Genomic DNA, 23,035 nt, shown 5'->3' on the forward strand with positions numbered 1-23,035 from the left:
CCCGCGGGCACCACGTTGGTGACCCCTGATATAGAAGATAGATAATGAGTAAATATGCAGGAATGCCAATACGTAGCACTAAGAACAGCAGTGATAAGCTACTGGGACAAATTGAATAGCCTAATGGCCCACTGAGTGTCAATAAAACAGTAATTATGTCCATGGAAATGTCCAGTCAAGTAGGTTTTGTTGAGTACATTTATTTTGAAAAATAAGAGGAAAGAATACATATTACAATTTTAAACCTGCATTTTTAATCATCCTCTTGAGGCTCTTCCTCGCTGAAGGCCTGCACTTGGGTCATGTTGTTGATCCAAGTGTAGAAGAGAGACAGGCGGGTATAAATTCCATATTTACCTTGTTGTGCACAACCTTCCCCCCAGCTCACGATGCCCGTCAGAAACCAGGTGTCATAGCGCTTGTTGGCATGAGGACCCCCGCTGTCCCCCTGGCAGGAGTCCTTGGCCTCGTTGTAGTAGCCCGCGCAGAACATGAAGGGCGTGATCCGAACTTTGCTGCTGCGTTTGCACTCCAGCCGGTTGGTGAAGGGAACCTTGACCTTTTTCAGCGTGTCCGCCTCCTGGCCCTTTTCCGTTTTGCCCCAGCCGCTGACCGTGGCCGGGGAAGCGTTCATCACCAGGGCCTCCGTGAACTCTCTGGGTCCTATGCAGATGGGTCGGACCCTCGTCGAGTAGACGATGGGTTCGTGTAAGCGGAGCAGGGCCAGGTCGTTGTTGTAGTCGGTAAAGGGTTTGTAGGACGGGTATATGTGCTTCTCGGCGACTTGGTAGTCCCGCTGCTTTATGTCAGGGGTATTAACGTTGTATTCCCCTGCGGGATGCAGCAAAAGGGACACAAACTCAAGTTTCACGACTTCTTTAAGCAGAATTAAAAGCAGCCGTACCCACTCTGACGACAAAGTGGCCCAAAAGGTCGTCCAGGCAATGTGCCGCGGTGATGACCCATCGCTCGCTTAGGATGGAGCCGCCGCAGAACACCTTTTTCTCGCGGGTATAGTACAAGGCTGCCTGCACGGACAAAGGAAGACTGCCATGAATGCACCACAGCACTATTGGAACACGCGACATTGGTCGCCACCCGGTTGACGTCCAAGTACACTGCGAAAAGTCAGTGTTCAAAAACAAGAAAGAAAAATACAAAAATGAGGGGTATTTTATTTAAAGGCCTACTGAAAAAAAAATAAAAAAATTAAAAAAATTTTAAAAAAAATAAAAAAAAATATAAAAAAAAATAAAAAATAAAATAAAAAAATAAAATAAAAATAAAAATAAAAATAAATAAATAAATAAAATAAAATAAAATAAAATAAAAAATAAAAAAAAATAAAAAAAAAAAATTTAAAAAAAAAAAAAAAAAAAAAGGCCTACTGAAAGCCACTACTAGCGACCACGCAGTCTGATAGTTTATTTATCAATGATGAAATCTTAACATTGCAACACATGCCAATACGGCCGGGTTAACTTATAAAGTGACATTTTAAATTTCCCGCTAAACTTCCGGTTGAAAACTCCTTTGGATGATGACGTATGCGCGTGACGTAGCCAGGGGAACAGAGGTATGGCTTCCCCATTGAAGCCAATACAAAAAGCTCTGTTTTCATTTCATAATTCCACAGTATTCTGGACATCTGTGTTGGTGAATCTTTTGCAATTTGTTTAATGAACAATGGAGACTGCAAAGAAGAAAGTTGTAGGTGGGATCGGTGTATTAGCGGCTGGCTGCAGCAACACAACAAGGAGGACTTACTTGGATAGCAGACGAGCTAGCCGATGCTAGCCGCCAACCGCATCTGTGATCGGGTGAAGTCCTTCGTCGCGCCGTCGATCGCTGGAACGCAGGTGAGCACGGGTGTTGATGAGCAGATGAGGGCTGGCTGGCGTAGGTGGAGCGCTAATGTTTTTATCATAGCTCTGTGAGGTCCAGTTGCTAAGTTGCTAAGTTAGCTTCAGCGTCGTTAGCAACAGCATTGTTAAGCTTCGCCAGGCTGAGAATTATTAACCGTGTAGTTACATGTCCATGGTTTAATAGTATTGTTGATCTTCTGTCTATCCTTCCAGTCAGGGATTTATTTATTTTGTTTCTATCTGCATTTGAGACAGATGCTATCACGTTAGCTCAGTAGCTAAAGAGCTTCGCCGATGTATTGTCGTGGAGATAAAAGTCACTGTGAATGTCCATTTCGCGTTCTCGACTCTCATTTTCAAGAGGATATAGTATCCGAGGTGGTTTAAAATACAAATCTGTGATCCACAATAGAAAAAGGAGAGAGTGTGGAATCAAATGAGCCAGCTTGTACCTAAGTTACGGTCAGAGCGAAAAAAGATATGTCTTTCACTGCATTCTAGTCCGTCACTCTAACGTTCCTCATCCACGAATCTTTCATCCTCGCTCAAATTAATGGGGTAATCGTCGCTTTCTCGGTCCAAATCGCTCTAGCTGCGTTGAAAACAATAGGAAAATATGAGGATGTGAACAACTGACTACGTCACGCTACTTCCAGTAGGGGCAAAACTTTTTTTTTATCAGAGGCCAAAAGTTGCGAACTTTATCGTCGTTGTTCTCTACTAAGATCGGTAGGTTGGAGTTCAAATCCCAGCCGAGTCATACCAAAGACTATAAAAATGGGACCCATAACCTCCCTGCTTGGCACTCAGCAACAAAGGGTTGGAGTTGGGGGTTAAATCACCAAAATGATTCCCGGGCGCGGCGCCGCTGCTGCCCACTGCTCCCCAAGGGGATGGGACAAATGCAGAGGACACATTTCACCACATCTAGTGTGTGTGTGACAATCATTGGTACTTTAATCTTTAATCTTAATCGTAAATCCTTTCAGCAAAAATATGGCAATATCGCGAAATGATCAAGTATGACACGTAGAATGGATCTGCTATCCCCGTTTGAATCAAAAAAATTCATTTCAGTAGGCCTTTAAACTAAGCAAAATGATCTGCCAATAGAACAAGAAAATTTGGCTTGTCAAGACTTTCCAAAACAAGTAAAATTAGCTACCCTCAATGAACCCAAAAATACCTTTTTTTCATGCATTACATACTATACATTACCTTTTGCACTATATTAATTTATATTATTATGTGTTGTCAACTTTGTACTTTTTATGTCATTGCCTGAAATAAATAAATAAATTTAAAAAAAATACAATGAAATTAACCCAAAAATAGCTTAAAATAAGTATATTCTCACTAATAACAAGTGCACTTTTCTTGGTAGGAAAAAAAAAGAGACTTTTTTTGCTCAATATGTTGAAAAATATTCTTAAATGAAGTAAATGCTAGTGCCATTATCTTGACATAATGATATGCGATATCATGATTTTTTTTTCATGCTTGAAGTAAGAAATTATTACTTTAAAAAAATAGTTGTATACTTGTGAGTGTTGATGACACAGCTTTGCAACAGTTGATATTCTAGTTTCAAGCATGTTTTACTCAATATAGGTCATCAAATCTCAGCAACGAGCTGTAATATCTTACTGAGATCATTTAGGAGCAAAACACTTAAAACAAGTAAAACACTCTAACATAAAATCTGCTTAGTGAGAAGAATTATCTTATCAGACAGAAAATAAGCAAATTTCACCCTTATTTGAGATATTTAATCTATAGTATGCAGTCTAGTTCATCTTTATTAAAAAAAAATAATAATAAAATAAAGTAAAATGATTAAATAATACGTGGTGAATGTTCCAAAAAATTAATTAACCATTGTATAAATAAACCGAATAAATTAAAACTACTAAGTAATAGTGTTGAGTAGCAGAATTATTAACAACAAATTACTGTTGCATAATAAAACGCAAATAAAGTAAAGCTACTATAGAGTTTTTCTATGCCATGTGCTTTTTAAAGGCCTACTGAAAGCCACTACTACCGACCACACAGTCTGATAGTTTATATATCAATGATGAAATCTTAACATTATAACACATGCCAATACGGCCGGGTTAACTTATAAAGTGACATTTTAAATTTGCCGCTAAACTTCCGGTTCGAAACGCCTCTGAGGATGACGTATGCGCGTGACGTAGACCGGCGAACACGGGTATGCCTTCCACATTGAAGCCAATACGAAAAAGCTCTGTTTTCATTTCATAATTCCACAGTATTGTGGACATCTGTGTTGGTGAATCTGTTGCAATCATGTTCATTGCATTATGGAGAAGGAAGCTGAGCAAGCAAAGAAGAAAGTTGTCGGTGCGAAATGGACGTATTTTTCGAACGTAGTCAGCAACAACAGTACACAGCCGGCGTTTCTTTGTTTACATTCCCGAAAGATGCAGTCAAGATGGAAGAACTCGGATAACAGAGACTCTAACCAGGAGGACTTTTGACTTCGATACACAGACGCCTGTAGAGAACTGGGACAACACAGACTCTTACCAGGATTACTTTGATTTGGATGACAAAGACGCAGACGTGCTACTGTGAGTATGCAGCTTTGGCTTCTAAACATTTGATCGCTTGACCGTATGTGCGCAACTTTTTTTTGCGTATGTACGTAACTTTTTAAAAATATATAAGCTTTATGAACCTTGGGTTAGGTGAACGGTCTTTTGGGCTGAGTGATTGTGTGTGTTGATCAGGTGTTTGAATTGTATTGGCGTGTTCTATGGAGCTAGGAGCTAGCAGAGGAGCTAGGAGCTAGCGTAACAAACACGCAGGTGTTTTTATGCAGGATTAATTTGTGGCATATTAAATATAAGCCTGGTTGTGTTGTGGCTAATAGAGTATATATATGTCTTGTGTTTATTTACTGTTGTAGTCATTCCCAGCTGAATATCAGGTCACCCCCGCCTCTCACAGCATCTTCCCTATCTGAATAGCTTCAACTCCCCACTAGTCCTTCACTTGCACTTTCCTCATCCACAAATCTTTCATCCTCGCTCAAATTAATGGGGAAATTGTCGCTTTCTCGGTCCGAATCTCTCTCACTTCATGCGGCCATCATTGTAAACAATAGGGAACTTTGCGTATATGTTCAACTGACTACGTCACGCTACTTCCGGTAGGGGCAAGCCTTTTTTTTATCAGATACCAAAAGTTGCAATCTTTATCGTCGTTGTTCTATACTAAATCCTTTCAGCAAAAATATGGCAATATCGCGAAATGATCAAGTATGACACATAGAATAGATCTGCTATCCCCGTTTAAATAAAAAAAATAATATATATATATGTAAGATCTCACTGTTGGCTCTAAAATCAACTAAATTAATGCTTATCTTTTTTTTTCCAAAATTTGAACGATAATAGAACCTATAAAGAACCGAATAGTTAAGTGGAAGCGGATCCGGGAAAATTCTTTTTTAATCCAATATAGTAATGTTGCTTGAGCCAATCAGTGGCCACAATACTGAACAGCATGCTCTGATTGGTTAGGTTCCATTTAATGGCCAGTACTAGAGTGGTATTGGTATTTTGTTGTTGATTGAGCCATTTTTATGCATGGAAGTACTTAAATTAGGCCCAAAACGTTTTAGAATAGGCTTAAAAAAAGAAGAAGACAAAACCCAGACAATCTGTGATGTGGTCAAGCTGCAATATTTGAAGCGTGATGTGGCCAGGGACGACTGTAGTTGTCCTCAAACTGTGGCAATAGTCGTTTTTTTATTAACAAAAAATGACTGTTGCATAATAAAACGCAAAGAAAGTAAAGCAACTATAGTAGTAATTATTGGCAAAAGTATAGAAAATGAATTGTATAATATAACAATTGTATAATAAAACCAAAATAAATACAACTGTTATAGTAGTAACCATTAAAGCCAAACTAAATTAAAACTAATATGGTAGTGTATGAGTAAAAGGGTGTGAAGAGAAATGAACAATAATAAAACCAGAATAGAGTACACCTACGATAGTAGTATCAACTTATTAAGAAGAAAAAAACTATCGCATGATAAAACCAAAATAAAGTAAAACTATGATAGTAGTAACAATTAAAAAAGTGCAGCAAAGGAATAAATAATTATATAATAAAAACAAAATAAAGTACAACTTTTATAGTAGTAATCAATAAAAAAAAACAAAGTAAAACTAATGTGGTAGGGTATTAGTAAAAAGGGTAAAGAGAAATGAACAATAATAAAACCAGAATAAAGTAAAACTACCTTAGTAGTAATGAGTAGTAAAAAAAAAAATATTGCATGATGAAACTAAAATAAAGTAACTCTATGATAGTAGTAAAAAACTACTAAAAAATAATACAAAATAATTGTATAATAAAACCAAAAATTAAGTACAACTCCTTTAGCAGTAATCATTGTATAGTAAAACCAACATAAAGCAATACACAGTAAATGTATGAAAATAAATGAACCATTATATACATTAACCAAATAAAGTACAACTACTAAGTAATAATAATGATAAGATAAAGTATGAAGAGGAATTAACTATTATAGAGTAAAGACGGAATAAAGTTAAACTACTATCGTAGTAAAACTATAATTGAACTATTGTATAGTAAAACCGAAATAAAGTAAAACTACCATATTAGTATGTAGCACAAGTATACAGAGGATTTAACTATTGTGTAATTCAACCGAAATCAAGTAAAACTAATCGAGTAAGAAAGAATAACAAAATAATAAAAAGGATTCAACTCATGTATAATCAAACCAAAATAAAGAAAAACTACTATAGTATTTATACATATCAAAATTCTAAAAAGGATTGAACTAGTGTATAATAAAACACAAATAAAGTAAAACTACTATAGTATTAACAAGTAGCAAAATTATGAGGATTGAACTTTTGTCAATTTTGGGGCGGTATAGCTCGGTTGGTAGAGTGGCCGTGCCAGCAACTTGAGGGTTCCGGGTTTGATTCCCGCTTCCGCCATCCTAGTCACTGCCGTTGTGTCCTTGGGCAAGACACTTTTTTTTTTTTACCCATCTGCTCCCAGTGCCACCCACACTGGCTTAAATGTAACTTAGATATTGGGTTTCACTATGCTATGTAAAAGCGCTTTGAGTCACGAGAGAAAAGCGCTATATAAATATAATTCACTAAAATGAAGCCAAAATGAAGTAAATCTACTGACTCAGAGTGCAAAGAACTTAACATTTGGAGGTTCCACTACGTAAATATTTTAAAATCAATATTAGTTCTGTTTCTGCGCAGATGTGACTCACATACTTGCCAACCTTGAGACCTCCAATATCGGGAGGTGGGGGGTGGGGGGGGTGGGGGCGTGTTTGGGGCGGGGGTGTGGTTGGGGCGTGGCTAAGGGCGTGGTTAAGAGGAGAGTATATTTACAGATAGAATTCACCAAATCAAGTATTTCATATATATATATATATATATATATATATATATATATATATATATATATATATATATATATATATATATATATATATATATATATGTATGAAATACTTGACTTTCAGGGAATTCTAGCTATATATTTTTTTTTTATTCATTTTTTATTTTATTATACATATAAATAAAAGACATACTTGAATTTCAGTGTTCTGCAGGCTATCCAGTAGGTGGCAGTATTGTCCTGTTTAAGAGTGTCACAACATTGCTGTTTACGGCAGACGAACTGCTTTACGGTAGACTAAACGTGACTGCTGTTGTTGTGTGTTGTTACCGCGCTGGGAGGACGTTAATGAAACTGCCTAACAATAAACCCACATAAGAAACCGAGAACTCTCTCTCCTTGTTGTGCACTCTACTCTCTAAAAGCCGTAGATGTTAGGACGTCATTGGGCAGGCAAGCTGCTGGGAAAGCGGACGTGAGAACGGGCTGTCCCCACTCAGGTCCGCATTGAGCTGGAGGGGGCGTGGCCTCCAGCTCCGGCTGAATACCGGGAGTTTGTCGGGAGAAAATCTCTGCCGGGAGGTTGTCGGGAGAGGCGCTGAATAACGGGATTCTCCCGCTAAAAACGGGAGGGTTGGCAAGTATGGACTCATCTTGGCAGCAAACTAGCTACACTGAAACAACAGCGCCTCCTCAGGCGAAGTAGTGCACTTCACTTTGACTTCATCGCTTCAAAGACTGCAATCAACAAATCATCGTATCGGTTTTCATGTCCAAAGGTTTAGCAGCAGCATCTTTACGTAAGTACCTGCCACGGGATCTCTCCAGGAAAGACCTCATCTCCGCCCATGATGCGTGCACGGACATCTGGGATCTTCTCTTTAAGTGTGTCCACCATCTCCTCCATCCACGCCGGAACAGTAATCGTAGGCGGCTCATTTGCCGTGGAGCCATTTTGTCCTACGGGGGACTCTGTGGCGGCGGTCGCCGGAGGTGCAGTTGTGGTCGGAGTTGCATTGTTGTGGCGCACACTTGTGTCGTTGCTGCTGAACAGAGACCTTGACCTCGCGCCCATGGCGGTCAGGGCGGTCAGACCACATGGGAACTTAGCTGGCAAAAATTGTTTTAGTTTTATGAAGCTGCAGCAATCGCTGCCGTTTGTCGTGTGTAGTCATACCTTCTGCTTGGCAGCTGGTCTGATCCGGCATCAGCTTGTATCCGGTGGAACAGGTACAGGTGACTCCGGTGCTCCCCGACTTGCAGAAGTGCATACAGTCTCCGTTGTTGATGTCACACCTTTTAAATAAAGCTGAGGGCAGTGGAAAACCTTTGTTTACCAAGACATCCTTCAAAATGTGGTTCCATCCATCCATCCATCCATCTTCGAGGTCGGGTCGCTAGGGCAGCAGCCTAAGCAGGGAAGCCCAGACTTCCTTCTCCCCAGCCACTTCGTCCAGCTCTTCCCGGGAGATCCCGAGGCGCTCCCAGGCCAGCCGGGAGACATAGTCTTCCCAACGTGTCCTGGGTCTTCCCCGCAGCCTCCTACCGGTCGGACGTGCCCTAAACACTTCCCTAGGGAGGCGTTCTGGTGGCATCCTGACCAGATGCCCGAACCACCTCATCTGGCTCCTCTCCATGTGGAGGAGCAGCGGCTTTACTTTGAGCTCCTCCCGGATGGCGGAGCTTCTCACCCTATCTCTAAGGGAGAGCCCCGCCACCCGGCGGAGGAAACTCATTTCGGCCGTTTGTACCCGTTGATCTTGTCCTTTCGGTCATAACCCAAAGCTCATGACCATAGGTGAGGATGTGAAGGTGAAATTGCGAGCTTTGCCTTCCGGCTCAGCTCCTTCTTCACCACAACGGATCGATACAGCGTCCGCATTACTGAAGACGCCGCACCGATCCGCCTGTCGATCTCACCATCCACTCTTCCCTCACTCGTGAACAAGACTCCGAGGTACTTGAACTCCTCCACTTGGGGAAGGGTCTCCTCCCCAACCCGAAGATGGCACTCCACCCTTTTCCGGGCGAGAACCACGGACTCGGACTTGGAGGTGCTGATTCTCATCCCAGTCGCTTCACACTCAAAATGTGGTTATCCTGCAAAAGTTTGCTCTGCCTGTAATCGGTGGTGCTTCTCTGCGTAAATTGCACAGAAACTGAACAAGGTCAACCCAGTAATTTCCACCTTTGCAGGTTCTATTCTTTGTATTCACCTGACGTCACGTCCAGTTGATTATATGTCAGGCTCAAAGTGGTGGGCCAGCGAACGTCTGTTGTCCAAGCGCTCCGGACGGAATTTTGTCCGTCTCGAAGAAAAATGCCCTATGCTTGTGTTGTTTCAGGCTGTTGGAATCGCTCAAAACGCGAAAAAAGGTTCAATAGTTCTTCAGATTTTCTCCAGAGGTAATCAAGAAGGGCGGAGGAGTGCAAGATCTTACGAAAAAACGATGAGAAAAAGTGGAACGCACTCCAGTCCAAGGGCACTTCGTTAAAGGTTGGTTTGATTTACTTTTAACGTTTAGTATTTCCCATTCACGTATTATTTGTGTTTTACCTTGTTTCGGAGTTCTTAAAACACATGTTTGCTACGAGTGTTTGAAAAGCACCAACTCGGCGAATCTAAATAAAAGAAAGCAAATGTGAGCAAAACCTAAAAGAGTTACGTTTTTTACCAAAGACAACAATCCTAAATGAATCTTTCAGCACGAACACAATGTTTGTATCTATAGTCACATTTTGATAAACAATCCTAAATGAATCTTTCAGCACGAACACAATGTTTGTATCTATAGTCACATTTTGATAAACAATCATAAATGAATCTTTCAGCACATACACAATGTTGACATCTATAGTTAAATTTTGATAAACGATCCTAAATGAATCTTTCAACACATACACAATGTTTATATCTATAATTGCATTTTGATAAACAATCATAAATGAATCTTTCAGCAGGGACACAATGTTTATATCTATAGTTACATTTTGATAAACAATCCTAAATGAATCTTTCAGCACGAACACAATGTTTATATCTATAGTTACATTTTGATAAACAATCATAAATGAATCTTTCAGCACGAACACAATGTTGAAATCTATAGTTAAATTTTGATAAACGATCCTAAATGAATCTTTCAACACATACACAATGTTTATATCTATAATTTAATTTTGATAAACAATCATAAATGAATCTTTCAGCACGGACACAATGTTTATATCTATAATTACATTTTGATAAACAATCATAAATGAATCTTTCAGCACGAACACAATGTTTATATCTATAGTTACATTTTGATAAACAATCCTAAATGAATCTTTCAGCACGAACACAATGTTTGTATCTATAGTCACATTTTGATAAACAATCATAAATGAATCTTTCAGCACATACACGATGTTGACATCTATAGTTAAATTTTGATAAACGATCCTAAATGAATCTTTCAACACTTACACAATGTTTATATCTATAATTGCATTTTGATAAACAATCTTAAATGAATCTTTCAGCACGGACACAATGTTTATATCTATAGTTACATTTTGATAAACAATCCTAAATGAATCTTTCAGCACGGACACAATGTTTATATCTATAATTATATTTTGATAAACAATCATAAATGAATCTTTCAGCACGAACACAATGTTTATATCTATAGTTACATTTTGATAAACAATCCTAAATGAATCTTTCAGCACGAACACAATGTTTATATCTATAGTTACATTTTGATAAACAATCATAAATGAATCTTTCAGCACATACACAATGTTGACATCTATAGTTAAATTTTGATAAACGATCCTAAATGAATCTTTCAACACATACACAATGTTTATATCTATAATTGCATTTTGATAAACAATCATAAATGAATCTTTCAGCACGGACACAATGTTTATATCTATAATTACATTTTGATAAACAATCATAAATGAAACTTTCAGCACAAACACAATGTTTGTATCTAGAGTTACATTTTGATAAACAATCATAAATTAATCTTTCAGCACGGACACAATGTTTATATCTATAATTACATTTTGATAAACAATCCTAAATGAATCTTTCAGCACGAACACAATGTTTTTATCTATAGTCACATTTTGATAAACAATCATAAATGAATCTTTCAGCACATACACGATGTTGACATCTATAGTTAAATTTTGATAAACGATCCTAAATGAATCTTTCAGCACGAACACAATGTTTATATCTATAGTTACATTTTGATGAACAATCCTAAATGAATCTTTCAGCACGAACACAATGTTTATATCTATAGTTACATTTTGATAAACAATCATAAATGAATCTTTCAGCACAAACACAATGTTTGTATCTATAGTTACATTTTGATAAACAATCATAAATGAATTTTTCAGCACGGACACAATGTTTATATCTATAATTACATTTTGATAAACAATCATAAATGAATCTTTCAGCACGAACACAATGTTTATATCTATAGTTACATTTTTATAAACAATCCTAAATGAATCTTTCAGCACGAACACAATGTTTGTATCTATAGTCACATTTTGATAAACAATCCTAAATGAATCTTTCAGCACGAACACAATGTTTGTATCTATAGTCACATTTTTATAAACAATCCTAAATGAATCTTTCAGCACGAACACAATGTTTGTATGTATAGTCACATTTTGATAAACAATCATAAATGAATCTTTCAGCACATACACAATGTTGACATCTATAGTTAAATTTTGATAAACGATCCTAAATGAATCTTTCAACACATACACAATGTTTATATCTATAATTGCATTTTGATAAACAATCATAAATGAATCTTTCAGCACGGACACAATGTTTATATCTATAATTACATTTTGATAAACAATCATGAATGAATCTTTCAGCACAAACACAATGTTTGTATCTATAGTTACATTTTGATAAACAATCATAAATGAATCTTTCAGCACGGACACAATGTTTATATCTATAATTAAATTTTGATAAACAATCATACATTAATCTTTCAGCGCAAACACAATGTTTGTATCTATAGTTACATTTTGATAAACAATTATAAATTAATTTTTCAGCACGAACCCAATGTTTGTATCTATAATTACATTTTGATAAACAATCATAAATGAATCTTTCAGCACAAACGCAATGTTTGTATCTATAGTTACATTTTGATAAACAATTATAAATGAATTTTTCAGAACGAACCCAATGTTTATATCTATAATTACATTTTGATAAACAATCATAAATGAATCATAATCCTTAATCATAAATCTTTCAGCACAAACACAATGTTTATATCTATAGTTACATTTTGATAAACAATCATAAATGAATCTTTCAGCATGGACACAATGTTTATATCTATAATTACATTTTGATAAACAATCATAAATGAATCTTTCAGCACAAACACAATGTTTGTATCTATAGTTACATTTTGATAAACAATCATAAATGAATCTTTCAGCACGGACACAATGGTTATATCTATAATTACATTTTGATAAACAATCATAAATGAATATTTCAGCACAAACACAATGTTTGTATCTATAGTTACATTTTGATAAACAATCATAAATGAATCTTTCAGCACGGACACAATGTTTATATCTATAATTACATTTTGATAAACAATCATAAATGAATCTTTCAGCACATACACAATGTTGACATCTATAGTTACATTTTGATAAACGATCCTAAATGAATCTTTCAACACATACACAATGTTTATATCTATAATTGCATTTTGATAAACAATCATAAATGAATCTTTCAGCACGGACACAATGTTCTAACAAAGACCAAAAAATGTGAGCACATTACACCAATTCTTAAATCCTTACATTGGCTCCCTGTACATCAGAGAATAGATTTCAAAATCCTCCTGCTCACATATAAATCACTACATGGTCTAGGGCCCAAGTATATCACTGATATGCTCCCACTATATACGCCCTCTAGATCACTAAGATCTTCTGAGACCAATCTGTTAGCGGTTCCAAGAGTAAACTCAAATCAAGGGAGATCATCATTCAGTCACTATGCAACACATAGCTGGAATAAACTTCCTGAAGATGTCAGACTTTCCCCAACTCTGACTACTTTTAAAACTAGACTGAAGACTTTTATGTTCACCTTAGCTTTCAGCTAAATCTTTTAATCTTTTAACTTTTAACGTCTGCACTGTTTTATTTTTATTGTCTGCATTTTAATTTTGCTTTTATTTTCTTTCATTTCACTTTGTTGTCTGTGAAGCACTTTGAGTCTGCCTTGTGTATGAAAAGCGCTATACAAATAAAGTTGCCTTGCCTTGCCTTGCCTTTATATCTATAATTACATTTTGATAAACAATCATAAATGAATCTTTCAGCAGAAACACAATGTTTGTATCTATAGTTACATTTTGATAAACAATCATAAATGAATCTTTCAGCACGGACACAATGTTTATATCTATAATTACATTTTGATAAACAATCATAAATGAATCTTTCAGCACGAACACAATGTTTATATCTTTAGTCACATTTTGATGAACAATCCTAAATGAATCTTTCAGCACGAACACAATGTTTGTATCTATAGTCACATTTTGATAAACAATCATAAATGAATCTTTCAGCACGAACACAATGTTTGTATCTATAGTCACATTTTGATAAACAATCATAAATGAATCTTTCAGCACATACACAATGTTGACATCTATAGTTAAATTTTGATAAACGATCCTAAATGAATCTTTCAACATTTACACAATGTTTATATCTATAATTGCATTTTGATAAACAATCATAAATGAATCTTTCAGCACAAACACAATGGTTATATCTATAGTTACATTTTGATAAACAATCCTAAATGAATCTTTCAGCACGAACACAATGTTTATATCTATAGTTACATTTTGATAAACAATCATAAATGAATCTTTCAGCACGAACACAATGTTTATATCTATAGTTACATTTTGATAAACAATCCTAAATGAATCTTTCAGCATGAACACAATGTTTATATCTATAGTTACATTTTGATAAACAATCATAAATGAATCTTTCAGCACGAACACAATGTTGACATCTATAGTTAAATTTTGATAAACTATCCTAAATGAATCTTTCAGCACGAACACAATGTTTATATCTATAGTTACATTTTGATAAACAATCATAAATGAATCTTTCAGCACATACACAATATTGACATCTATAGTTAAATTTTGATAAACGATCCTAAATGAATCTTTCAACACATACACAATGTTTATATCTATAATTGCATTTTGATAAACAATCATAAATGAATCTTTCAGCACAAACACAATGTTTATATCTATAATTACATTTTGATAAACAATCCTAAATGAATCTTTCAGCACGAACACAATGTTTATATCTATAGTTACATTTTGATAAACAATCCTAAATGAATCTTTCAGCACGAACACAATGTTTATATCTATAGTTACATTTTGATAAACAATCATAAATGAATCTTTCAGCACGAACACAATGTTGACATCTATAGTTAAATTTTGATAAACGATCCTAAATGAATCTTTCAACACATAAACAATGTTTATATCTATAATTGAATTTTGATAAACAATCATAAATGAATCTTTCAGCACGAACACAATGTTTGTATCTATAGTCACATTTTGATAAACAATCATAAATGAATCTTTCAGCACATACACAATGTTGACATCTATAGTTAAATTTTGATAAACGATCCTAAATGAATCTTTCAACACTTACACAATGTTTATATCTATAATTGCATTTTGATAAACAATCATAAATGAATCTTTCAGCACAAACACAATGTTTATATCTATAATTACATTTTGATAAAGAATCCTAAATGAATCTTTCAGCACGAACACAATGTTTATATCTATAGTTACATTTTGATAAACAATCATAAATGAATCTTATATCTATAATTACATTTTGATAAACAATCATACATTAATCTTTCAGCGCAAACACAATGTTTGTATCTATAGTTACATTTTGATAAACAATCACAAATGAATCTTTCAGCACAGACACAATGTTTATATCTATAGTTACATTTTGATAAACAATCATAAATGAATCTTTCAGCACGGACACAATGTTTATATCTATAGTTACATTTTGATAAACAATCCTAAATGAATCTTTCAGCACGAACACAATGTTTGTATCTATAGTCACATTTTGATAAACAATCATAAATGAATCTTTCAGCACAAACACAATGTTTGTATCTATAGTTACATTTTGATAAACAATCATAAATGAATCTTTCAGCACAAACACAATGTTTATATCTATAATTACATTTTGATAAACAATCCTAAATGAATCTTTCAGCACGAACACAATGTTTGTATCTATAGTTACATTTTGATAAACAATCCTAAATTAATCTTTCAGCACGAACACAATGTTTATATCTATAGTTACATTTTGATAAATAATCATAAATGAATCTTTCAGCACGGACACAATGTTTATATCCATAATTACATTTTGATAAACAATCATACATTAATCTTTCAGCGCAAACACAATGTTTATATCTATAGTTACATTTTGATAAATAATCATAAATGAATCTTTCAGCACGGACACAATGTTTATATCTATAATTACATTTTGATAAACAATCATAAATGAATCTTTCAGCACGAACACAATGTTTATATCTATAGTTACATTTTGATAAACAATCCTAAATGAATCTTTCAGCACGAACACAATGTTTGTATCTATAGTCACATTTTGATAAACAATCCTAAATGAATCTTTCAGCACGAACACAATGTTTGTATCTATAGTCACATTTTGATAAACAATCCTAAATGAATCTTTCAGCACGAACACAATGTTTGTATCTATAGTCACATTTTGATAAAAAATCCTAAATGAATCTTTCAGCACGAACACAATGTTTGTATCTATAGTCACATTTTGATAAACAATCCTAAATGAATCTTTCAGCACGAACACAATGTTTGTATCTATAGTCACATTTTGATAAACAATCATAAATGAATCTTTCAGCACATACACAATGTTGACATCTATAGTTAAATTTTGATAAACGATCCTAAATGAATCTTTCAACACATACACAATGTTTATATCTATAATTGCATTTTGATAAACAATCATAAAGGAATCTTTCAGCACGGACACAATGTTTATATCTATAATTACATTTTGATAAACAATCATAAATTAATCTTTCAGCACGAACACAATGTTTATATCTTTAGTTACATTTTGATAAACAATCATAAATGAATCTTTCAGCACGGACACAATGTTTATATCTATAATTACATTTTGATAAACAATCATAAATGAATCTTTCAGCACGAACACAATGTTTATATCTATAGTTACATTTTGATAAACAATCATAAATGAATCTTTCAGCGCAAACACAATGTTTGTATCTATAGGTACATTTTGACAAACAATCATAAATGAATTTTTCAGCACGAACACAATGTTTGTATCTATAATTACATTTTTGATAAAATAAATTTAATGATCTCACTCGACAAATCTGTTTTTGATAACATAAAGGGATACATGGTATTGCTTGTTTTGCTCATGTCTGGTTTTAGGGACAATAATTTGCTCCCTGGCATATTTGGATAGTTGCACGCTTTTTGGTGCACAGTAGCCATGTTGGTTAGGTTCACCGGAAGTAAAGATGTTCAAAAAAGTCACATGACTGAATACGGTTACGAAGGACGTGTAAATACGGCCTCTTTCACACAAGGATGTTACTTATACATCTAGTATTTGTTCACCTCACATTTTGTGACGCATCTGGAGTATTTTCCACCTTCAGTTATACTGAATGGAGGACGCATTGTGGTACCTCCACTCAAGAGTGCCCCAACTTAAGAATGTCTTGAGATAAGAGCGGCCTCTCGACTAATTGTTACAAATGAACCCCATTAGAGCCGCCCGAAACATCCGGTCTTACTCGCCGGCATTAAAGACCTAGCTAGAGATGGACATAACTTTGTTTTTCCAAGCATGGGAAAGGAAGAAAGTGAACGTGAAGGACGGTGTTGAGAAGAAGTGGATGATACTCATTGAATTAAGGAAAGAAATCCTCAAAAACATGGAGCAGAATGAGTGTCGCATTAGTCGCAGGGGATGCAGAAAGACAGGCAGGAAGCAGCGTTCTAGTAAGACGAGCCCTTGTAATTCCAATGACGAGGCAAAATATCAAAACAAAACAGTGTATCGCTCAGAGGCAAAACTTAGCTTAGCAAAATAACCAAAGTGTAGCGTAAACGTTAATCAGGACATAACAGTAGCTTAGCGTGAATCGACAGGAACGCAAATCGTCACCGAAAGCGAACAAAGTAGCCGCGCCGAGTATATAAAAAGGCGTGATCAGTTGTAGGCAGCAGGTGGGGACACTAATCACTAAACGAAGGCAGGTGTGGAGAACGGCGCTGAATAAACCAGAAAATAGACATAGGAAGGAGCACGGAAACAGAAATAGCCCTGAAACATATAGTAGGAAAACTAACAAATACAAAACAAGACACCAAGAGTTGTAAAATAATATCTAAAAGGGCATACATTTATCCATGAAAATGAGGAAAAGCTGCTGATGGTGTGTTTGAAGGAGATGCAATCCAAAGGAGATGTTGCAGAAATCCGCTCTCCAAGGTTAATGGTAAATACACTCTATTATGATTACCTTACTTCACAAGACTACTGAAGTTGTATGGTAGTACACACTATTGTGTTGTTTTTATATCATATTTATCACCTAAAAGTTAATTTTTCCTTGTTGAAAAGCATGTTGTATATCAAGGCGGAGCAGTGGTTATCGCTCGTGCCTCACAGTGAGAGGTTCCTGGGTTCGATTCCCAGCCTCTGGGTTTTTCTGTGTGGAGTTTGCATGTTCTCCCCGTGACTGGAAGGGTTCTTTCCAGGTACTCTTACTTCCTCCCACCTCCAAAGACCTGCACCTGGGGATAGGCACCTCCCACCTCCAAAGACCTGCACCTGGAAATAGGCACCTCCCACCTCCAAAGACCTGCACCTGGGAATAGGCCCCTTCCACCTCCAAAGACCTGCACCTGGAAATAGGCACCTCCCACCTCCAAAGACCTGCACCTGGAAATAGGCACCTCCCACCTCCCAAGACCCTGAACCTGGAAATAGGCAACTCCCACCTCCAAAGACCTGCACCCGGGGATAGGCCCCTTCCACCTCCAAAGACCTGCACCTGGAGATAGGCACCTCCCACCTCCAAAGACCTGCACCTGGGGATAGGCACCTCCCACCTCCAAAGACCTGCACCTGGAAATAGGCACCTCCCACCTCCAAAGACCTGCACCTGGAAATAGGCACCTCCCACCTCCAAAGACCTGCACCTGGAAATAGGCACCTCCCACCTCCAAAGACCTGAACCTGGAAATAGGCACCTCCCACCTCCAAAGACCTGAACCTGGAAATAGGCACCTCCCACCTCCAAAGACTTGAACCTGGAAATAGGCACCTCCCACCTCCAAAGACCCGCACCTGGAAATAGGCACCTCCCACCTCCAAAGACCCGCACCTGGAAATAGGTACCTCCCACCTCCAAAGACCTGAACCTGGAAATAGGCACCTCCCACCTCCAAAGACCTGCACCCGGGGATAGGCCCCTTCCACCTCCAAAGACCTGCACCTGAAAATAGGCACCTCCCACCTCCAAAGACCTGCACCTGGAAATAGGCACCTCCCACCTCCAAAGACCTGCACCTGGAAATAGGCAACTCCCACCTCCAAAGACCTGAACCTGGAAATAGGCACCTCCCACCTCCAAAGACCTGAACCTGGAAATAGGCACCTCCCACCTCCAAAGACCTGCACCTGAAAATAGGCACCTCCCACCTCCAAAGACCTGAACCTGGAAATAGGCACCTCCCACCTCCAAAGACCTGCACCTGAAAATAGGCACCTCCCACCTCCAAAGACCTGCACCTGGAAATAGGCACCTCCCACCTCCAAAGACCTGCACCTGGAAATAGGCAACTCCCACCTCCAAAGACCTGAACCTGGAAATAGGCACCTCCCACCTCCAAAGACCTGCACCTGGAAATAGGCACCTCCCACCTCCAAAGACCTGCACCTGGAAATAGGCAACTCCCACCTCCAAAGACCTGAACCTGGAAATAGGCACCTCCCACCTCCAAAGACCTGCACCTGGAAATAGGCACCTCCCACCTCCAAAGACCTGAACCTGGAAATAGGCACCTCCCACCTCCAAAGACCTGCACCTGGGGATAGGCCCCTTCCACCTCCAAAGACCTGCACCTGGAAATAAGCACCTCCCACCTCCAAAGACCTGCACCTGGAAATAGGCACCTCCCACCTCCAAAGACCTGCACCTGGAAATAGGCACCTCCCACCTCCAAAGACCTGCACCTGGAAATAGGCACCTCCCACCTCCAAAGACCTGAACCTGGAAATAGGCACCTCCCACCTCCAAAGACCTGCACCTGGGGATAGGCCCCTTCCACCTCCAAAGACCTGCACCTGGAAATAGGCACCTCCCACCTCCAAAGACCTGAACCTGGAAATAAGCACCTCCCACCTCCAAAGACCTGCACCTGGAAATAGGCACCTCCCACCTCCAAAGACCTGCACCTGGAAATAGGCAACTCCCACCTCCAAAGACCTGCACCTGGAAATAGGCACCTCCCACCTCCAAAGACCTGAACCTGGAAATAGGCAACTCCCACCTCCAAAGACCTGCACCCAGGGATAGGCCCCTTCCACCTCCAAAGACCTGAACCTGGAAATAGGCACCTCCCACCTCCAAAGACCTGAACCTGGAAATAGGCAACTCCCACCTCCAAAGACCTGCACCCAGGGATAGGCCCCTTCCACCTCCAAAGACCTGAACCTGGAAATAGGCACCTCCCACCTCCAAAGACCTGCACCTGGAAATAGGCACCTCCCACCTCCAAAGACCTGCACCTGGAAATAGGCACCTCCCACCTCCAAAGACCTGCACCTGGAAATAGGCACCTCCCACCTCCAAAGACCTGCACCTGGAAATAGGCACCTCCCACCTCCAAAGACCTGCACCTGGAAATAGGCACCTCCCACCTCCAAAGACCTGCACCTGGGGATAGGCCCCTCCCACCTCCAAAGACCTGCACCTGGAGATAGGCTGATTGTGTTGGGCAGCGCACACACACAGAGTACTTACAAGCAGACACAGTGTGTAGACAGAAAAGGGAGAATGGACGCATTTTGGTGTAAAAAGTCAAGATAAAGGTGAAGTTATAACACTGAAACACCCTCAAGAAGAGCTGCTTTAAGACATGGCTAGCTAGCTGGCGGCTAACATCCATTCGCAGTGTTTTAGCTACTTCTAAATCACTAATCCTGGCCTCCATGGCGACAAATAAACTAAGTTTCTTACAAGTACCATTATCACTGGAGGACGAGGAATAGCTAAACATGCTTCACTACACACCGTAGGAGGATACAATAGCTCACCGCCGTCACAATGTAAACAAACGCCATGGGTGGATCTACACCTGACATCCACTGTAATGATACCAAGTACAGGAGCGTATCTAGTCGATACTATTATGATAACATCGATATTTTTTTAGCATCACAAAATCTTTTTTCCTTTTTTTTTTAAATATATTATTGTTTATAAACTCAGGAAAAACGTCCCTGGACACATGAGGACTTTGAATATGACCAATGTATGATCCTCTAACTACATGGTATCAGATCGATACCTAAATGTGTGGTATCATCCATAACTAATGTAAAGTATCAGAGAAGAGAAGACTAAGTGATTATTACATTTGAACAGAAGTGTAGATAGAACATGTTAAAACAGAAAATAAGCAGATATTAACAGTAAATGAACAAGTGGATTAATAAACATTTTTTACAGTTTGTCCCTCATAATGTGTACAAAATAATAGGTGTATAAATGACACAATATGTTACTGCAGACTAATTAGGAGTCTTTGTTTGTTTACTTACTACTAAAAGACAAGTTGTTCACTATTTTATTGAAGGACTAAATGACAATAATAAACATATGTTTCATGTACACTAAGATTTTTTGTTCAAATAAAGCCAATAATGACATCCACTGTAATGATACCAAGTACAAGAGTGTATCTAGTCGATACTACTATGATTACATCAATATTTTTATATCCAGACAAAATATTCTTTCCTATTTTAAAAAATTCATATTATGTTTATAAACTCAGGAAATACGTCCCTGGACACATTAAGGACTTTGAATATGACCAATGTATGATCCTGTAACTACTTGGTATCAGATCGATACCTAAATGTGTGGTATCATCCATAACTAATGTAAAGTATCAGAGAAGAGAAGACTAAGTGATTATTACATTTGAACAGAAGTGTAGATAGAACATGTTCAAACAGAAAATAAGCAGATATTAACAGTAAATGAACAAGTGGATTAATAAACATTTTTTACAGTTTGTCCCTCATAATGTGTACAAAATAATAGGTGTATAAATGACACAATGTGTTACTGCATACGTCAGCAGACTAATTAGGAGTCTTTGTTTGTTTACTTCCTACTAAAAGACAAGTTGTCTAGTATGTTCAACATAATAAACATATGTTTCATGTACACTAACATTTTTTGTTCAAATAAAGCCAATAATGACATTTTTCGCGGTCCCCTTTATTTAGAAAAGTATCGAAATACATACCAAAATATTGGTATCGGGACAACCTGAGTCGGTACATAAAAAAGTACCAAATTGGGTACCCATCGCTATTCAGAACTGGAAGAACAAGATGTGTAAATAAAAATGTTATCCTCACCAATCTCACAGTTGGTGCCAGTGAAGCCATTTTGACAGGTACACGAGTAGTAGGAGGAGTCTCCGCTTTCTTTGCACGTGCCCTCGTTCTTACAGGGCCTGTGCCTGCAGTGTTTACCAGCTGAGGGGTTTGCAAGACCACATGCATGACTCACATCGTCTTACGTCAACGCTGATTTGTTCACTCACGGATATACGAACTCCAGAACTCCGTCTGCGAAATGACAAGTGACCCTTTGAAGCGACAACCACCAAGATGGAGGAGCCAGTCAGTCAGTGAATAAATAAATAAATACGCACCGTCTTTCCATCGTCCTCAAAGATCTCCCGGACCTCCTCTGCGTCGCACCTTTCCTCCATGCATTCTCGCTCCAAGTTGCCCTCCCACAGCTCCTCTAACACGCCGGTGTTGGCGCGTGCGTGCCTTGACAGGACGCCGTGCGCCGCCTCGCCGGACAAGAACGCCGGGCCTGCAGCCCAATCGTGGAGGTGAGATACAGTATCTGGCATGAAAAAAGAGAAGAATACACATCATTGTTCTTATCGTACCTGCATGGATCCACGGAATGTGTGACAGCAGCACGCAAAGGAGTAAGATGTTCGCCATGGCAAAGCTGCTGTGCAACACGCTCCAAAGTGCGCTAACGTGTGTACACACACGCATGAAATACACTCAGCCGGGGTCACCTGACTCACTTGGGAAGAACCCAATATTTGCCCATAAAGTGTTGACAGTTTATATATACTTAACACTTACACAACACAAAGTTGTATGTGCTTTCATTCAGAGGCGCACGTGTTGTGAGTGACTTTCAACATGTC

At 37.9% G+C, this 23,035-nt stretch overlaps 2 protein-coding genes across 2 annotated transcripts in view; one reads left to right on the forward strand and one right to left on the reverse strand.

The window, feature by feature from the left end:
* LOC133648240 (neuronal acetylcholine receptor subunit beta-2-like) overlaps nucleotides 1-23,035 on the forward strand; it is a 438,894-nt gene that overhangs the window by 60,984 nt on the left and 354,875 nt on the right. The window lies entirely within an intron of this gene.
* LOC133648234 (coagulation factor X-like) lies at nucleotides 181-22,919 on the reverse strand. Its single transcript, XM_062044123.1, has 8 exons — nucleotides 22,763-22,919; nucleotides 22,514-22,683; nucleotides 22,403-22,427; nucleotides 22,215-22,334; nucleotides 8,485-8,616; nucleotides 8,116-8,417; nucleotides 905-1,028; nucleotides 181-831 (listed from the first exon to the last, which is right to left on the reverse strand). Exons 1-8 carry the CDS (start codon nucleotides 22,875-22,877, stop codon nucleotides 254-256), a joined length of 1,566 nt encoding a protein of 521 aa, XP_061900107.1. The 5' UTR covers nucleotides 22,878-22,919; the 3' UTR covers nucleotides 181-253.

Source organism: Entelurus aequoreus, linkage group LG04, assembly GCF_033978785.1.
Source record: "Entelurus aequoreus isolate RoL-2023_Sb linkage group LG04, RoL_Eaeq_v1.1, whole genome shotgun sequence".
Lineage (NCBI taxonomy): Eukaryota > Metazoa > Chordata > Actinopteri > Syngnathiformes > Syngnathidae > Entelurus > Entelurus aequoreus.